This window comes from Paraphaeosphaeria sporulosa (genome assembly GCF_001642045.1).
Source record: "Paraphaeosphaeria sporulosa strain AP3s5-JAC2a unplaced genomic scaffold CC84scaffold_11, whole genome shotgun sequence".
Taxonomy (NCBI): domain Eukaryota; kingdom Fungi; phylum Ascomycota; class Dothideomycetes; order Pleosporales; family Didymosphaeriaceae; genus Paraphaeosphaeria; species Paraphaeosphaeria sporulosa.
The window spans coordinates 1051828-1069521 of NW_017253370.1; the positions used below are offsets into that span (position 1 = coordinate 1051828).

The window sequence follows — 17694 nt, forward strand, 5'->3', positions numbered from 1 at the left end:
CTCGGCCTGAGTTCCTCCCAGCACGTTTGTAGCTTACACACCTGTCCAAGATAGCTCGCCAGACCTCGTGCGTCGCATGAACGTATATCGTCGGCAGTCACCCGTCGTTGCCCACGTCTCAGAGGACCGACTCCAATCACCATGTCTGGCCACGCACGGACCGCATACATCAACCTCCCCGATGCGACGGCGCATCATGTACCCTACAAAGCTCCTCCAACTCCGCAAAACCCGGTGGTCAAGGGCCGCCCATTGGCCTTTCTAGCTTCGCTGTGTGTGCAAGCGCGCCTCGGAGCTTCGAGCTAGCTGACCACAACAGTGTGGAGAACGTCCCCCTCCTACCGACCATCCTCTATCGCAATGCAGGCTTCGCTGGCCTGCGATCACTCGAGGAACTCGACGACGTTGTTCCGCGATTCGATCCGACTGTGATTAGGCCACCTCCACCGGGAGACAAAGCGCCGGCGAGCGAGCCGCAATACACAAACCTGCGTGTCCCACCTCAGAACTCCCAGGGCCGTTTCTACACGGTGGAAGACTACCACAATGCCTACAAGAGCGGGCGGCTGACACCATCCGATGTTGCGGAAATACTGTTGCCTTTGATCCGTCGAGATGTCCCAGATCGCTCTCCGCACTCAACGGCGTTCATCGACAGCAATGTGGATGCTGTGAGGGAGGCTGCCGAGGCTTCCACCAAGAGGTGGAAGGACGGGAAGCCGCTGGGGATTCTAGACGGTGTGCCTTTCGGCGCCAAGGATGATCTCGACGTCAAGGGATACAAGAGATACATTGGCGCAACCAAGGACTACACTGAGGGTAAAGAGGTGGAGACGAGTTGGTGTGTGGCCAAGGTCGAAGAGGCAGGCGGTATAATGGTCGGGAAGCTGAGTATGCATGAGCTAGGGATGGGTATGTTATTTTGAGACAGCAAATTTCCTGGGATGCTGACGTTTCGCAGACACTACAAACAACAACCCGAACTGGGGCACACCTTTGAACCCTTATAATTCGAGCTACTACACGGGCGGATCAACAGGAGGCGGCGGCTATGCTGTCGCATCAGGCCTCATCCCCTTCTGCATCGGATCCGATGGAGGTGGATCCGTCCGAATTCCCTCGAGTTACTGCGGCTTATACGGCTTAAAGCCATCGCACGGACGAGTCTCCACCGAACCTCTCCAATCGTCGGACAACTCGGTCACAGTCAGGGGACCAGTCGCTAGTAACATGGCCGACCTTGACATCTCCTACCGCACCTTCGCAGTGCCTGACCCTTCAGAGCAGTCATCCAGCCAGTTCTCTCCACCCAAGCCATTCGGAAGCCCTTCCAACTCTCCAAGCAAAACTCTAGGAATTTGTAAATCCTGGTTTGACCGCGCCGACCCGGCCGTCCAGCAGGCCTGCCACTCTGCCCTCCAATACCTCGTTTCCGAGCACGGCTACCAAACCGTCGACATCGACATCCCCCTACTCCACCAGGGGCAAATGGCACACGCCATGACCATCCTCGCCGAGACGACCGCAAAGGTGCAGTCCCTTGCTGGCCTCACCCCGCCTAACAAGATCCTCCTCAGCGTGTCACGAGCAACGCCCGCTACAGACTATATCCTAGCACAGAAGCTCAGGCAGGTATTGATGCAGCACCTCGCGCATCTCTTCCAAACACACCCCGGTCTCATCATTGTGACGCCCACCACGCCCAATGCCGGCTGGCCCATCGGCGACGGCGAATTGAGCCACGGGATGTCGGATGGCAATACGCAGGTGCGCAATATGGAGTATGTGTGGTTAGCTAACTTCACGGGTGTGCCGTCCATACAATTCCCTGTTGGGTATGTCGATCCTGTCAAGGGGAGCGGCAAGATTCCGGTCGGCCTGATGGGAGCTGGAGAGTGGGGAAGTGAGGAGGACTTGATTGAGTTTGGGTACGATGGAGAGGACTGGTTGCATAAGGGGTATGAGGGTGGGAGGAGGAAGCCTGAGGGGTGGATTGATGTGTTGAAATGGCAAATGTAAAGGCTTGGAAGGGTGTGAGAACAGGCTGTTGGAAAATACATGGAAGTTGGGAGGTTCCGTTCTCATTCGACACTTCATCGAATATCACATATGAAAGCAGCCCAATCGCAATCAACGCCAGTAAACAAAAGAAGCGACAAGACTCACAGCACCTCTTCCTCCCCATCTAATCTCGCCTCTGACATCGATTTTCTATTTCGGGCCGCATACAGTATGCTCCTCAGGCATTGGAATTTCTGCCCAAGATGTCACAACTCCAAGATTCCGGGCGCTGTCGTTTACAGCGGACATTGACCTTCGCTTTCTTTCTGGCGGTCGCTATACTATTTGAACCACCCGTCAAACTGTTATTGAATTTGACCGGAGCAGTTCGATGGCAACAGTCATACTGCCCTTCATGAGGCAATCACTTGAAGCAAGTACCAACAAAGTTCGCATTATGAATACAACGACGTTTTGAGAAATTCACCCAGCCGCAGATGACAGAAATAAATAGTGAAAGTGGCCATGTGCTAGCTACATAGTCTTGCCCTTCTATCACGTTAAGAAACCCTGCGAATTGGGCCACCTGCAGCATCGCGACATTTGCATTGGCCTCTCGAACCCAGCCCTACAATATCTCGACACGCCACCCGTTGGCGATTATTGCGTCCTCCAGGAGTATCCGGACTTACTATACTGTAGGGGTTTAGATAGCGGCCTGTAAATCCGTCATCATGCATAAAGAAGGAGAGCTGCAAACAGGCGAAAACAACGTACATTTTCAGCATCACCTGACAGTGCCAGGTTGGTAGGGTGTTCTGTAAGGATGTTTTTTGCCGGGTTGGACGTATTGATCGATGAAGGTGTCCGCTGGATTAAGCGCTTGCGGTTAGTTATTCGAGTGTTGGCAGTAAACGATTGAGTTCTCGCTATAAACTAGAGAATGTGGTGGCATGTAGTAGGGACTTGTATGGATAATCCCGCTCAGGCTTTCGGTAGATGCCTTCTACAGCCTCTTTGAAGCTTTGTTGTTGCATATCATTCAGATTTTGTATATAAATTGATCGCTGGGCAACGGTAGGCAGCACCCTGGTTGTATTCATCATCGTGAATTCAATACTATACAGATGACGTGGACGATAGTAAGTTTGTATTGCCAGAAGTGGGTGACTTCAAGATCTACCTCACAAGATGTCTGCATGCACGAGCCGACATATAAACTCGAAGCGCAGGTGCAGCACATTTCATGGAACTATTCATCCCATCAAATTTACAAAGATCTTGATACGAGAAGCAAATTGTGCTCATCTAGTCAAATATATTGCCTCATTCAGAAGTTCCCCTTCATCAACGTCTTGGCCTCCGGAAACTTGCCCGACTCCTTCCCTTCCAGCAACGGTCCTCCCACCTTGCCTGCAAATGCCCCTTTCATCCACGCGGACGTGTACGCCACTAGAATCCGCAATGTTTCGGCCGGCGCAATGGCGCCGATAATGTCGGCGAAATTTGCAATATCTTGACCAGCAGCTTGCAAAAGCATAGGTGCATCCGTGAGCCCCATGTGTGTTGTGTTTACTATCTCGAGGAATAGCTTCGGGCCCTTCAGCTGAGGCCACAATGTGTACACGGTAGGGTGAGGGATGTTGTTGAGCTCCTCGGAGATCATGTACATCACTGGGCTAGAAATTCCCGATGAGGGCACAGAGCCGTAAAAGACACCGTCTATATCGATCGCGCCACGGACGCGAGGGTCTTGACCGGCGGCTTCGACGGCTGCGGCGCCTCCGAGAGAGTGTCCCAGCATACCAACACGGTCAGTGCAAAATTCTTGGGCTCCTCGCTGCGGTAGCAATTCGGCTACGGCGGTCGCATTGCTTAGCTGGTCGATGATGAAGGACGCATCGGCAGCGCGAGCCTTGGTGTACTGAGCAAATTCATCCGGGGTAGGATCACCAGGGCTGAGGCCGACCACTGCGTGTCCATCGGGATAGGTAATGATGTTTGTGTCCCCAGGATGATCGATGCTAATCACCATAAAACCCTCGCTAGCGATGGCGGAAGCGAGAGCACTATAATAGAGACGAGGGATGTTCCAACCACCGGAGAAGAGTAGAATTGGGACATCGTCTAAGGTGGCGCATCTGTTGGGCCCGACCGGACAAACTGGCAAGCGGGCTTGGAGGAAGAGGGGCGAAAAGTCGGCGGTAAAGTTGAACTGCTGTTGGAGATAGGGTCCCTGGAACTCAGCAGTCTTGTTGGGCATATAGGGGACGGCCACGGTAGATGTGCATCTTGCAGGTTGAAAGACCGACAGCACCAACGTCCGAGGCGTCGGCGTTTCGACAGAAGGGTCATTACGAGTGTAATCGGTTAGGGTTCCAATGGTCAACGTAACATTGTATTTTCCAGGCGGATTTGAGATCAGGTATCCTGCAGTCGTGTTCGTGAGCAAGAGAAGAAAGATTGGAAAAATAGAATGCATCTCTGCAAGTGTCTGGTGTCGCCGAATATCAGTTTGGATAACGTCAAGTTGGTAATCTACTGAGAAGCATGGCGACCATCTGGCTGCAGTGAGAGGTTATATACATAGTTTGTGACCCATACGTTATTTCCGATTGTACATGCGCGGAATGGACCATCCGCCGTGGAGGTTTTTTTTTGGTTGTCACTGGGGCGGAGCAGCGCGGTTCGCAGTTCCGCTCTCCCAGGTTCTGTAGTTCCGCGCTGAATTGAGTTTAGTCGGGATACTAGCGACTACCATGACCGGAAGCCCATATACAAGAGCTGTACAAGAAGATTTGGAAGCAATCGACACGCGTCTTCTGCATTGATCATTTTCGATCAGAACAGCAACTGCTACAAGAAAGGATTTCCGTGCGAGAGTATCGTATCCCGCAACAATTGCTGCCGAGGAGTTTTAGGCCATCATAAGTAGTCTTCCAGAGTGGTCAGCATCGACGTTTCAACATAAAAGCGTGTGCATTCAGAAGTGCTTGAACGATGGGTAGCAATCTTTCTCCTGCGCCCATGCCGATGGGACTGAAGTGGACACATCAAAGTTAAACGCGCAGGCCACGGCAAGTCCAGGCCAAGGTGAGTGGTGATGGTATCCGAAGTAGGGGCCGATGAAAGCACCCGACGACTCAGGCACGGGACGGAAGGCAGGAGCTATGCAAGGCCCGTTAGGGTGGTAATCAAGGCTGAGAGGAAAGGAGGATTCGATCTGATGGCGTTAGTCATCATCTCGCTACTTTAGCCTATCTGGGTTAGGGTTTCCGCGGTGCGCCTCAGCCTCCTTTATGTCGCAACACCGTGAACGCGATGCGTAGAACCATTTTGCAACGATGGTATTGACATTCTCCTAGAGTTGTGTCGAACTTATCGCTAGGACGGCTAATTAGACAAGCTGGTTCCCTGCACATCATGTCCGCCTCTCCGCCAAGGACACTGACCGCGATCTTTCTTTAGTCTCCACCATTTCTCTAGACACGATGTCAGGCACAAAACCAGCCGGGGCCAAGCGAGAAAAATACTCTCGCTTAATCTGCGTCGGGTGTCGTGATAGACGCATTCGATGCGAGTTACCGAACGATGTTGACATCCCAATGCCAGGAGAGTTCCGGACCATTCAGACGCCTTGCTACCGTTGTAGGAGACTAGGAGTTCCTTGTGTAATACGACAAACTATCTTGGGTCGACCGAGCCCCAAAAATCGTCCGAGTGCAGCTACAATTTGGCTACACACTGAGACCGAACCTAGGAACGTTATCTCACCTATTTTCATTGAGCTTTCCCCTGAGGCATCGGAGCCAGATGACGTACAGGAAGAAAGAATTCCATCCAGCAACTCCATAGTTCCGTTGAGCAAGCGGTGGTGTACAAATGATTCTCGACTGGACCAGTCACATCCCGCACGCTGGTATGGTGGTCAACTACTAGTCCACACACCCCAGTCACCTGAGACAGCCTTCACCATTCGCGCCATCGATACTCTTCGATACGAGGGGGTCGAGCGAGAATGGTTCCGACATCTCCCGGCTTATGCTGGACATTCACATGCCCTAGACTTGTCTATCAAAGCTCTTGTCGCTGCTTGTGCCTACAAAAGAGGCACACCCCGGATCACACCCGGCGACTGTTACCAAGCCCTAGCACTCGCCCTCAGTGCTGTGAAAACGAGCATTGTGCAGTCCTATGGAGAGCCAGATGACTCTATGCTCGCGTCGACGGCATTGCTGGCGCGCTTCGATGGCGAAATACAGAAAAATTATATTCCCACACGTCTACATGTCGAAGGGCTGGCCACAATCTTAGCAGCAAGGTCTTCGACATATCAGGTAACCCCCATTGCGAGGGACATCCTTGATTTTCACGCCGGCGAGTCTGCTATTATGGCATGCATTCAGGGAACGGCTTCTCCTTTCGAAAAAGTCGATCGAGCGTACTTTGCCAACAGCAAGATGAGATGCAGCAAGGGCGATCGCACGCAGCTCAAGGCCTTGGGCAATGAGATGTTCATTGGCCTTCCTCGGCTTGTGGGACTTGTTCGCTCAATACGACTCGAACCATTTGTGGAAAATACCCTGCATTCAGATGCTCTTCGGCTGTTAAGGCCCCTTCTCGAACTGCAAGATTCCCAAGCCGAGGAGAGACTACTACAAGACGCCAAAACTTGTCCCTCAGATGAGACTGACACTGCTTCGCCACTCGGTCTGAGCCTGCATTTCGCCTCTTACAAGGATTTCGAAGCACTCACATATTACTGGCAAAGTCGCTTGTCTCTTCTCAGATTAGAATTGCGCCTCTATCGGCTATCCGTGTCAAGCTGTGCCCACGCCAAAATCACAGAAGCATCTGAAATCCTGGTAGGGCCACGGCTCGACGAGATGGTTCAGCTTGCGAAGAATATTCTGATGTGCGCAGAATATGCCTCGACGTTACGCCTAAACAAACATATTCGCTTGTTTGCCCACGCGCTGGTGGTCGTGTGGGGGGTGACTATGGACATCCCAGGCCCTTTCGGGCATGATCAGGACGGCAAAGGATCGGATTTCCTGGCTGATTGGCTACTGTGCAGAGTAAATGTCCATCGGCACGAAAAACTGCATCTCACCGCCGAGGATATGAACATCGCGGCAGACATCTTTGTGGGCGGACCGCCCAAAGGCAGGTTCGCAGAACGCTTTGGCCTGTGATTGGCGTCGATCTGGGCCTGAGGCTCGGATCGTTCCACAGACTTGTGGAAGGGATCACTGCGCAAGCGGATGAAAATGAAGCTGTCGCCCATTGCGTCAAACAGTTGAATGCCAGGTTCTCCCCTGATATTCTACGTTTTCAGTCGTCAATTCGATTGAATGCCGACTCCATGGATAACGAAATTATCAATACGGCCAGCACTGCTAGCAAAGGACGCGGCGGTAAACATTTATACCACACTTCTGAAGTTGAAGTACCTGAACGCAGGCTTCAAAGCATCGACATGACATCTCACGAGTCGGAAGTCACTGCATATATCCACAGCCATAGCGTACGGCAACACAACAAATTGCCTCCGGTGGCCGTAACAGCCCCGTGTAGGTAGTGTATATACATATCAAAGTCTCTTACAAAAGATATCTACAGTCGAATACAATCCTGCCCCTCTCTCAATACATCGTTCCGCGTCTCTCAGCGCTTCTTCGCAAAAGGCCCAAAGTTCCGCCTGAACTTCGCACTCGCGGCAATGCATTGCGAGTACCAGTCGTTCTGCTTGATGCATGTGTATCCGCTAACGCACTTCGTTGCGCCGGTGAATCCTTTACCGCCGCATTGGCCGTAGGCGGCGACGGTGCCAGAAGACGACCCTGAACCTGAGCCTGAGCCGGTGGAGGGAGTGGGTGTGGGCTGGGCAGCAACTGGGCTGGATGCAGCAGGCTTCTCCGACGCAACGGGAGCAGCAGCTTTTGACGTAGCAGCAGCTTTTGACGTAGCAGCAGGAACGTCCTCGACAGAGCTCGAGACAGGAGCAGTGGGGGCAGTAGAACTGGCCGTAGCTTCATCGCCCACGACTTTGGATGGCGTAGTTCCAGCCGACGCCAGACCGGCAGGTCCCGCATTAGCCTTGACGTGAGCAGCGACTTCGCTCGCGGCCAGCGGCTCGACGAGGACGTCCTTGATCTTGCTGAAGGTGCTGAGCACACTGTTTGCCTTGAGTGCAGCAAGCTTGCCAGACGACGCATCCACGCTGTTGACCTCGCACGCGCGGCCAAGAGCGCTGGAGCACGCGCTCGCGGCAGACGCGTCGGGCACGGTGTACAAGGTGGATGAGCCCGCGGCCTTGTCAGTGTTGGGCTGGCTGACGGCTTCGAAGACGTTGCCCTCGATCAGCGCGGAGGCGCCCTGGTAAGCGTCGAAGGCATGGCCCTTCATGTTGGAGAAGAAGTTGTTGACGGCGTGGAACGTGCCCGTTGTGCCGTCCTCACCGAGCTTGGGGGCCCTGCCGGCGACGTTGTGGTAGTAGTTCTTGTCGAGGGTGACCTGGTCGCCGTCGCCGTAGAACATCATCGTCCAGTAGTGGTTCCCGTTGCAGGACGCAGACGTGGTCGTTGTGCCGTCGAACTCGTTGTTGGAAATCGTCAGCCGCGTGGGCGCGTAGTGGCTGACGATGAACATGCGGCCCACGAGGCTGAACTTGTTGTGGTCGACCCAGACGCCGTCGTTGTTCCCTTTGAACCCGAGCGCGTCGCCACCCCAGACAACACCAGGGTTGATGTTCTTGAACTCCAAACCCTGGATGATGACGTTGGACGCGCCATCCGCGAGCTCGAGGCCCTTACCAATAAGCACACCCTTCCCGTTGCCCAGGATGGACTTGTTGGACCCGACCTTCAGGGGCTCGGGACCAGCGGCGTCGTACGTGATGGAGCTGACAGCGACATTGTCAGAACCACCACATGACAGGTCGCCAAGGTACAGCTGGCCACCGTTGCTTGCGGAGCAGGACTTGCGGTCGCAGCCTGCGCCTGTAGCAGACGTGCCGGTGAAGTCGAGCTCGCCGTTGATGACGATGGTGCGGGCAGTGTCGTCAGCAAGGAGCTTGGCGAGTTCGTCCACGCTGGAGACCGTGACAGCCTCCGCGTCGCCACCGCCTGTCACGCCGTTGGCGAAGCCGTAGGCAGTGCCGACGACAGACTGGGCGGCTGTTTGGGAGGCCGCGAGGAGAGCGGCAGCGAGTGAGTAACGCATAGTTATTCTCCTCTTCTCAAAATTGAATCGTCTCAGGTGGCAAGGCAAGAATGGATCAACTACAGAAGAGAAGTCTCGAGATCACTCAGGCCAGCCGACGCAATTCAAGTGGGTGTTGCAAATGCACAAACGAGGGAAATCCGGACACAGCCGAGAACGAAAGACGAGCAAATGAATGAAAGAGCGAAAGTCGATGGGAGGTCCGCATGCTCAGGCGTCGTCATCTTGTTATATATCTTACGAGTGGCACGGTACCTGGCGATGTCGAGATTGCACGGGGCTCCCGAACTCTGGGCATGTGCTTGATCGTCGTGGTGTTTGCTTGGCGACGCGCCTCGCGATGCGGAAGCGCTTGAGTTTCTCCGCGAGCGGGCGCGGATGGGGGTGGGCTGCTGGTTTTGCTTGAATAAACTTGCGTTGGGTACGCGGAACAAAGTTGGGGCATCTGATTATGTAGTCAGTCAATGCAAACAGCAGTTTTGCCGCAGGTTGCCTCTCTGTTTTCCAGTCGTTCGACCGAGTGTACGGTCGACGTGCGGGAAGCGACGGAAGCGGAAAGCGATGTTTGAAACAACCCCATCGCGCCATTGAAAGCGCATGGTGAAACACGGGTATGCTAACTTCTTCCGTACATCCAGTCTTACCAAACATGACAACGCTAGCACTCGCACATTCATGCGCGCATGGGAGGTTCCGTCCCAGGAATCGGGTCATCCGCTGAAGTGGCAAGAGGTATCATTTACAAGAGACGGTAATTTACACTCATCCCAGCCAGCCCAATGTTCATCGCATCATCTCCCATCACTCTTTCCCGAAAACGCCGTCTAATGCATAGCATGCAGCGATCTGCGTGCCTAACGTCAACTACTCGCAATGCTATCAATGCCCTACTGCTCCTGCAGCCCAGTCCATGAATGCAGGGTCATGGGGATGCGGGAACATGCCACGGTCCTCTTGGGGCTGCTGCGGTTGGGCTGGTTGTTGTTGCATCGCAGCCGCTTGGTTTGCCAACATCTGGCGCTGCTCTTCCTGTCTCCGTTCTTCCTCAGCGACACGCTGGCGCCGACCCCGATAGTAGATGAGGAATGCCAAAGCGGCTGTGAGGCCCAAAATGACTAGGGAGTCGAGGATTTCGGAGTCAATATCGTCGTAGTGGTAGTCGGCGTCACCACCAGGCATGGCTGCATCGTAGTCGTCGGGCTCTCCTTCCATATCCCATGCAGCCATCTCGGCCTCTAAAAAAGCGGAAACCCATTCGGAAATGGACCACTCTTTCCTGACGACTGCAGATGATATTAGTATGAAACCTGATGATAACATGAACACTCTTACCGGGCTCCTCTTCAATAGACTTGATGTTGCCATTTGTGACCTTGTTCCACCAACTCCGGAACCGGAGCTTGTACAAAGCGAGCGTGACCGGAAGGTATGCTTCGCGAGGGTTTGTTTCCAGTGCCAGGTCATAATGTCTTTTCGCGAGATGGAAGTCTTGCTCTATGCCGATGCCATTTTCGTGCATCCAACCCAGGTTCCATAGAGCCTGTGCGCTCATCATGCTCTCCGCAGCTGCCGTGTAGCACGCTGCCGCTTTCTCATCGTCGGGCTTGGTCCCTAGACCTTGGAGGTAATAGTCTCCGAGCTTAACCATCGAATCGATGTTCCTCTGCTCAGCAGAACGTGTCCAGTACAGGAGAGCAAGGTATGCATCGCTAGCCAAGGTGGCCTTCGCTTTCATGAACGGAATCAACGAGTTCAGAGTGAAGCGGGGTTTAGCCTGGTCGAGCAGGTAAGCCACGTTCGCCTGGCCAGTCTCGAAGCCCTGCTCTGCTGCCATCATGTAACCAACGAGCGCTGTCTCAAGGTCACCATTGTGGTATGCCTCGTTGGCTTCAGGGAAAGAGGTTGAGATGGCTTCCGCCTTCTCTGCTACAATCTTGTAGTGAGCCGATGCAACAAGGCATGATTTGTCGCGACCAACTCCAGCGTTTGTCAGTTCGGCTAGGTAGTAGTACGCTTCGAGGTGCCCATTGCGCGAGGCAAGCTCGAAGTACTTGATGGCCACGGAAACATCTCCCTGGTCCAGGAAAAGTGCACCGATACGCACTTGCGCAACTGACAGGCCCTGGTCGGCAGCCGCTTTGAACAGATCAGCGGCTTTCACGGAGTTCTTAGGAACGCCAAGGCCATCTAGATACATCAGTCCGAGTGAGTACTGCGAAAGAGCATCGCCATGTTCGACGCCTCGATTGAACCAGGTCTTGGCGATGGCAAAGCTCTGGGGCATGCCCTCTCCACGCAGAAACATGCGCCCTAGGTACCCTGCTGCTTTTGGGGCCAGCTTCTCGACGTCCTCGGAAGCGCTGGATTTGATCTTCCCATCCTTATTCCAGTACATCCTCGCAATCTCCAAGAACCGTCGCTTGGCCTCGGGGAGGTTTCTGCGAGAAGACCGAGCACCATCGTAGTTGAGCTTGGCCAGATTGAAGCTTGCGCGTAGATCTCCCTTCCTTGCTTGAAGATCCATGTATTCAACTACATCATCCAGAGAAGAGTGCGCATCGGAGTAGACGCTGGCGTGTTTAGCGTTGGGTCCAGAGCTGGTCACACTCGCGCCCTCTCCGTACACGCCGCCTTCGTCATCCGCGATTTTGTAGGATTCTCGTACCAGCGGAAATCCTCCCGGCGGCCCCGATCGCATGTACCTGATCGCCTTGTCCGCAGCACTCTTGTAGTAGTGCACGGCCTGCTCGCAATTGCGCGGGGTCGAAATGCCGCCTGCATGCCGGAACGCAACCGTCATTTCTGAGCGGATGTCGCCGCCTTCGGCCGCAAGGGTATGGTAGAGCATGGCTTTCGCCTGGTCCTGCTTCACTGCGCCTCCAATGCCGGTCGCGTACATGAAGCCCACCAAGTGTTGTGCTGAGGCGTTGCCGTTCAGCGTGGCGAGTTCATGGTATCGTTGGAAGGCTTCGGTGTAGTTGCGAGGATGCGAGTAGTTGCCGTAGAAGTTCATCTCAGCGAGCGTGAAGATTGCGTCGGGATTCTTCGCGGCTGCCGACTCTTCTAGCAGCTTGACGGCTTCGGCGAGCGGGGGAACGAGTTTCTTGGGCTGCGGGTTGGTGGTGAGCAGGTCTTGCTGTGGCGGTCCGTTCATGAAGAGGAGGAAGAAGAGCTCCTTCGCGTAGTATGCGCTGGTTCCAAGAACGCCGGACTTCTTGAAGTTCCACCATGGCGCCGTCGCTGGCTGCACCTTGTGCAGCAGGGTCGATGCCTTGTCGAATGCGGAAGTGTCTACATCTATCTCCTTGTGAGTGGGCATCTCATAGCCCGAACCAGAAGTCTGACCTTGATCTCCGGGGGTGGAAACCGGGCCCCAACTGTCCGAGGGGATGTTGCGTTCGCCCAGAGGCTTCTGGGCATGTGCATGGCCGCTGCCCCGGAACTGCGCACAGAGCGCTGGTAGGAATAGCGAGAGGAAGACTGCGAGGGAGGTCAGTCGCGTGTACACAGGCACATGCATTGCGCTACCGCGGGGCTGGCGTACCGAACAAGAGCGGCACAAGCCGCTGTAATCGCGGTTTCATCGTGCGAGGTTCTCGGTGGGCGACGTCGAGACGCAAGCTATCATCGCGACATTCAGAACAATGGGGCGACCAAGTGCACAGGTCCCCGCGTGGCGTCGGTGAAGCGGACGTGTTTGTGAAAGATGCCAGCTATACACGTTCATCCAAGCTCCAGGCGCAGCCGCATGTCACGCCAAGCGCCCACCAATCAGCGCGCCGGGGCCCCTACGTCACACGATCCCGCAGAACGGCACTTCTCACGCAAGTACGGTAGGCCAAGATGTATATTGCACCTATACCTACAACCACGGACCATTCTCGGACGTGTCTACCATGAGACGACTTGCCAAGCGAACATAGAATTACACCCTAGAAATCAATTGCTCCTACACCTTACTTTGGTCTGGTAACCGTGACACTCGCTCGCATTTGTCATCCTCATTGCATCCTACATGACGCTGTGATTACTCTACTTTCATCTCTTTTTACATAGATTCCATCTCCAGGTTTATCTCCTCATACCATTTTATCCCTTTTTCCGACACAGATGTCGACCGCCGAAACCCCAGGAGAGCGCGCACCGCTCCTAGGCGATGAGAATACGCCACCGAGTTCCTCAGGCGAAGACCGCGTGGGGGACGACAAGGCACCCATCTTGTCCACATTGCGCGGTGCAGTGATATGTACATCAATTGGGCTCATGATATTCCTACAAGGTATCTATTATTTCTTTCACATCCTCAGCAAGTTGTTTCCCCATTAGACCAAGTCCGTGCCGCATCGCGTTCTTTTCTTTTCTCTGCATTTCGTTCTTCCGAGCCCTTGGTCTTTGTACAGGCTCGATGTTACGCGCGGGCACTTACATCGATTCCACTGAGCTTGATAAGTACCGGTGCGCCGCATTGGAGTGGTTGTCTGAACGCTCTTTCCTCGATTGGGGTGAAAGTCGCGGTGGAGATGCGAAGAGCTGGAGCAGACGCACGCGAACAGTATGGCGTGGCTGCTTTAGCTTCAACCCTCCCTGTTGCCTCACCTTGTCCACAGCTGCGAATGGTACAGCTGCCTACCCTCTTTACCCTCGATCCTGGAGCACCGGACCAGGGCAAAGCTGGGAAGCGGACGCAAGCCGAGAACAGGGCATAGGCTCGTTGGCTCTAGCCCCCCTCCCTATCATTTACTTTCTCCGTGCAAACATGAGTGCTTGGGGCCGTGGCCACCCTATCTGGCTACCCGCTCTTTCCTCGATCGCAGAGCTCCGGTCCGGGGTGGAGCTGGAGCTGGAGTAGGAAACGAACCGGGCGCAAGTCAACAACAAGCCAGGTCTCGTTGGCGTCGACACCTTCCGCTACTTGGCGTGTTCCCTGCGAACACAAGCGCCCAAAGCTGTGAATAGTCCCGCTGCACGCCCACATTACCCTCAGCCACGAAACACGGGGCATAGACCACTTGATACCCACCCGACGAGCGATCACCAACTTTCGGACCCCTCCCTGTTCGCGAGCGCGCCGCCCTACTCCCTCGCAGTACCCGGGACATATCGTCGAACAGAAGCGCCCGAGGCTGTGAATCGCCCAGCCGCATAACCTCTTTTTCCTCAACAACAAAGCGCCGGGCCGGGGTCGAGGAGCGAGGAGCCGGGTCGTGGATTGAAGCCGGGCCCAACCACCAGCAGGGCATATGCTCACCACCTTCAACCTCTTCCAATTTGCATGTGTTATGCCGATGCAGGTGGAGACGCTGAAAACTGGGGATGAGGATGATCCAGCCACCAAAGCGCTCCTTCCCTGGTTACAAGGCGGATGACAATGGCAGAGAGGGAGAGCGGGCGCGAGACAGGCTCAAGCGGAAGCGCCCCTTTGTCCAGCTGCTGTTTTGTGGACTTGCACTTGCTCATCGTGGTAGCACGCTCTGAGGCCAGCAATGGCACAACTGCTCGAGCGCTTTCCATGATTGGTGTCCCTCTTGGCCTCTGCGCACGTCTATCACCGCTCGTCTCCCGACTTCTACCATGCGTGCGATGCGCCCAATGTACAGCATTCGTCCTTTTGTTTTTCTATTCTTTTGCCGCACCACCTTCATTCTGCTGTTCGTCTGCTGACCTCTCTCAGGTGCCAACATCTCCATCCTGACAACAACCCAATCGGCCATAGCTGCGGATCTGGATGCCTTCGAGGAGGCAACATGGTTCACCTCGTCCTATTTGATCGCTATGTCCGCTTTTGCCCCGCTCATGGGTCGGCTCTCTCAGGTCTTTAGTCCCAGACTATGCATGTTCTTCTCCACAATGCTCATATGCTTGGGATCTCTCCTTACGTCGCTCGCAAACTCATTCAGCTGGTTCCTAGTGGGGCGTTCATTGACTGGCGCGGGCGGTGCCGGAATCCTTATCGTTGCAACAATTCTTGCCATCCAGGTGGTCAGCCCCAAGCGTCGTGGGCTGTTCATCGGCCTGGCAAATACCAGCATGACTGTCGGTCTTTCTCTCGGAGCTGTCATTGCTGGTGCCGCGGAGCCCAGGATCGGATGGGTCAGTATCTTGCGAATCTAGGAGGAAATGATCCTGACTCCAACAGAAACCCCTCTTTGGCATCCAAGCTCCTATCAGCATTCTGGCAGGCTTCGGCATCCTCTTCGGCATTCCATCAGGATACAAGGCAAAGAACAGTGACCTTGAACACCGAACTCTTGATGAAAAGCTTGCTCGAATCGATTATTCAGGAGCACTGCTGCTGATAGCTGGCATCATCCTTTTCCTACTTGGTCTTTCTGGTCCCCGGATCCTGGCAACTCCACTTATCCTATCTGCCTTTGTAATACCGGCTTTCGTTCTGAACGAAATATATGTGGCCAAAGATCCAGTTATTCCCATCATAGTACTCCGGTCTCGAGGCACCCTCCTCATCTGCCTTGCCACGGTAGGCATCATGATGGCCCGCTGGGTGGTGCTGTTCTACACCGTGGTATATGCGATCGCGGTCCGTGGCTGGGCGCCCGCAGTTGCCGGGACCATCCTCATTCCCACGAATGCGGGTTTTGCGACTGGAGGCTTGCTTGCTGGCATCTTCCATATCCGCCGCAATGGGAGCTTCTACATCCACACTCTTGTGGCCAATTTGCTGTTTCCGGTCACTCTTATCGTCCTGGCCTTCATCTCTACGCCGCAAAGCTCCGCGGCTCTGTACGTCGTGATGGTGTTCTGCAACGGAGCTCTTGCCGGTGCCGGACTAAACTACACGCTCGTCCATCTGCTCCATCTGACCTTGCCCGAGGTCCATCCCATTGTGCTCTCCCTCCTGGCGACGTTCCGCGGCTTTTCTGGCAGCTTCGGATCTGCGATCGGTGGCGGGATTTTCGAGCGTGTGCTGCAGACGTCCCTCGTGGAGGGGTTCTCGAGGGCGGGTATCGAGGATCGGACCGGCTTGATTCGAAGGCTCCTGGGCAGCCCGGCGCTCGTCTCGACTCTCGAGGGACCGAGGAGAGAGATTGCAGTCAATGCATATCGTGAGGGCATTAAGACGCTATTTCTCTGCGGGACAGGCTTGGCTGTTCTCATGACGCTCGTACAAGCGGGGAGCGGTTGGAAAGCTCCGGCGAAGAGCGTGGCAGCGAGTGACGAAGAGAACGTCGAGGGCGAGGAGGCGTTGGCAGAAGGAGCTTGAGGATGAGCTCCGGCTCTGCGTCAGTCTCCTGGTCCCACGCTGTGTGCAGGATTTGTGGTAGCTGTGTGTGCAGATGGGTGCGGCTGTCTCGAGGGCACGCAGACACAATTGCGCAATGACAAAGCATCACCCACGTTCGACGAGGGCATACGCGTCGTATGGGAGCAAACAACATGCCGTCCGCATCCAAGACACGGCAAATCTATTGGGTCGAGTGACGCCACAGCCATGGGACTTCTATCTCGGGCTCCCGGTTCGCCAACGCACGGCGGCGATGAGCCTTATGGGCCTCCGCAAGCCCATACTCGGAGACGACAGCTCACCGGGAGCCCTGCGCGTTTGCTACGAGGCTCCTCTGCTGGGAAATGCATGCAGGCGGTAGCTTCCCGTCCTCCCGTATGAGCGCCATACCCGTGCCCCTGCCCCGTCGTTCCTTCCCGGCCTGTTTCTCACCTCTTCCGCCACCCTTCCCTCGCCTCCGCCGCGCCTTCACGCCGCGCTCCCGGGCCTGCTACTGGATCCGTGGTCCAGGTTAGCGTCTTGGGGTCGCTCCTGCCCTCCCTATAGCACTGCCCCCTCACCAACGACTCTCTCTCTCTCTGTCTTCCAAACCTTCTCGACAACCACACCCCCGCTCCTACCTTGCGCGAGCTGAGCAGGCCATTATCACTCGACGCCCTAAAAAGCTGCTGTAAGTTCTACCCTTGTTGTTCAAGCCTGAGGATTTGCGCGCAAGCATAGCTTGTGCGCGCTTGCCCTCCGACTGACAGCCCTTGATGCAACGTCAAAAGTCTTTGTGCGGTCTCCAGCACGGTGTTTCTTGTGATCGGGCTGTCGTCCACTTGCTCCTGTCGCGCAATTGACAATCAATTGACGTTGACTGACTTCCCCTAGACGTCAACTTCATCTCCTTGCTCAAAATGGCGCGTACCTTTGCAACGGTCCTCAACACCATTGGTACCAATCCGTACCCGCCCGCTCGCGACAAGGAGCCCGACGTGTTCATCTGCGAGATCTGTGACCGCCGCATTGGCTCCAAGGATTGGGCCGCGCACAAAAACTCCAAGAAGCATCGTGCTTGCGAGGACGAGCTGGGTCGCGCCAAGGACGTTGTCGACACCAAATACCCTGCCACCGACAAGAAGGGCAACGACGACGCCTTTGACCAAGGCGCCTGGAACCAGGACGACGGCGCTCCCTATCTGCGTGGTGGTGACTCCCGTACTTGCAATGGCTGTGGTGAGGTA

General features: G+C 55.0%; 6 protein-coding genes across 6 annotated transcripts; 3 read left to right on the top strand and 3 right to left on the bottom strand.

Annotated features, from left to right (window-relative positions):
- The first annotated feature begins 31 nt into the window (after positions 1-31).
- On the top strand, positions 32-2157 carry CC84DRAFT_1154660 (glutamyl-tRNA amidotransferase-like protein subunit A). The gene is made up of 3 exons (XM_018176903.1): positions 32-272; positions 320-912; positions 962-2157. Exons 1-3 carry the CDS (start codon positions 142-144, stop codon positions 2017-2019), a joined length of 1782 nt encoding a protein of 593 aa, XP_018031507.1. The 5' UTR covers positions 32-141; the 3' UTR covers positions 2020-2157.
- A 1174-nt stretch (positions 2158-3331) lies between these two features.
- On the bottom strand, positions 3332-4644 carry CC84DRAFT_1209180 (alpha/beta-hydrolase; the record flags this gene model as incomplete). Its single annotated transcript, XM_018182204.1, has 1 exon — positions 3332-4644. The coding sequence occupies exon 1, from the start codon at positions 4481-4483 to the stop codon at positions 3332-3334; it is 1152 nt and encodes a 383-aa protein (XP_018031508.1). The 5' UTR covers positions 4484-4644.
- Positions 4645-5606: 962 nt separating this feature from the next.
- CC84DRAFT_1190299 (uncharacterized protein) lies at positions 5607-7196 on the top strand (the record flags this gene model as incomplete). Its single annotated transcript, XM_018181109.1, has 1 exon — positions 5607-7196. The coding sequence occupies one exon, from the start codon at positions 5607-5609 to the stop codon at positions 7194-7196; it is 1590 nt and encodes a 529-aa protein (XP_018031509.1).
- A 236-nt stretch (positions 7197-7432) lies between these two features.
- CC84DRAFT_277152 (pectin lyase-like protein) lies at positions 7433-9343 on the bottom strand. Its single transcript, XM_018185728.1, has one exon. The coding sequence runs from the start codon at positions 9223-9225 to the stop codon at positions 7669-7671; it is 1557 nt and encodes a 518-aa protein (XP_018031510.1). The 5' UTR covers positions 9226-9343; the 3' UTR covers positions 7433-7668.
- A 509-nt stretch (positions 9344-9852) lies between these two features.
- On the bottom strand, positions 9853-12935 carry CC84DRAFT_1128547 (HCP-like protein). The gene is made up of 4 exons (XM_018175801.1): positions 12770-12935; positions 12571-12705; positions 10558-12522; positions 9853-10508 (listed from the first exon to the last, which is right to left on the bottom strand). Exons 1-4 carry the CDS (start codon positions 12807-12809, stop codon positions 10105-10107), a joined length of 2544 nt encoding a protein of 847 aa, XP_018031511.1. The 5' UTR covers positions 12810-12935; the 3' UTR covers positions 9853-10104.
- Positions 12936-13242: 307 nt separating this feature from the next.
- On the top strand, positions 13243-16457 carry CC84DRAFT_277189 (MFS general substrate transporter). The gene is made up of 3 exons (XM_018185729.1): positions 13243-13504; positions 14897-15315; positions 15362-16457. Exons 1-3 carry the CDS (start codon positions 13336-13338, stop codon positions 16445-16447), a joined length of 1674 nt encoding a protein of 557 aa, XP_018031512.1. The 5' UTR covers positions 13243-13335; the 3' UTR covers positions 16448-16457.
- Positions 16458-17694: the final 1237 nt, after the last annotated feature.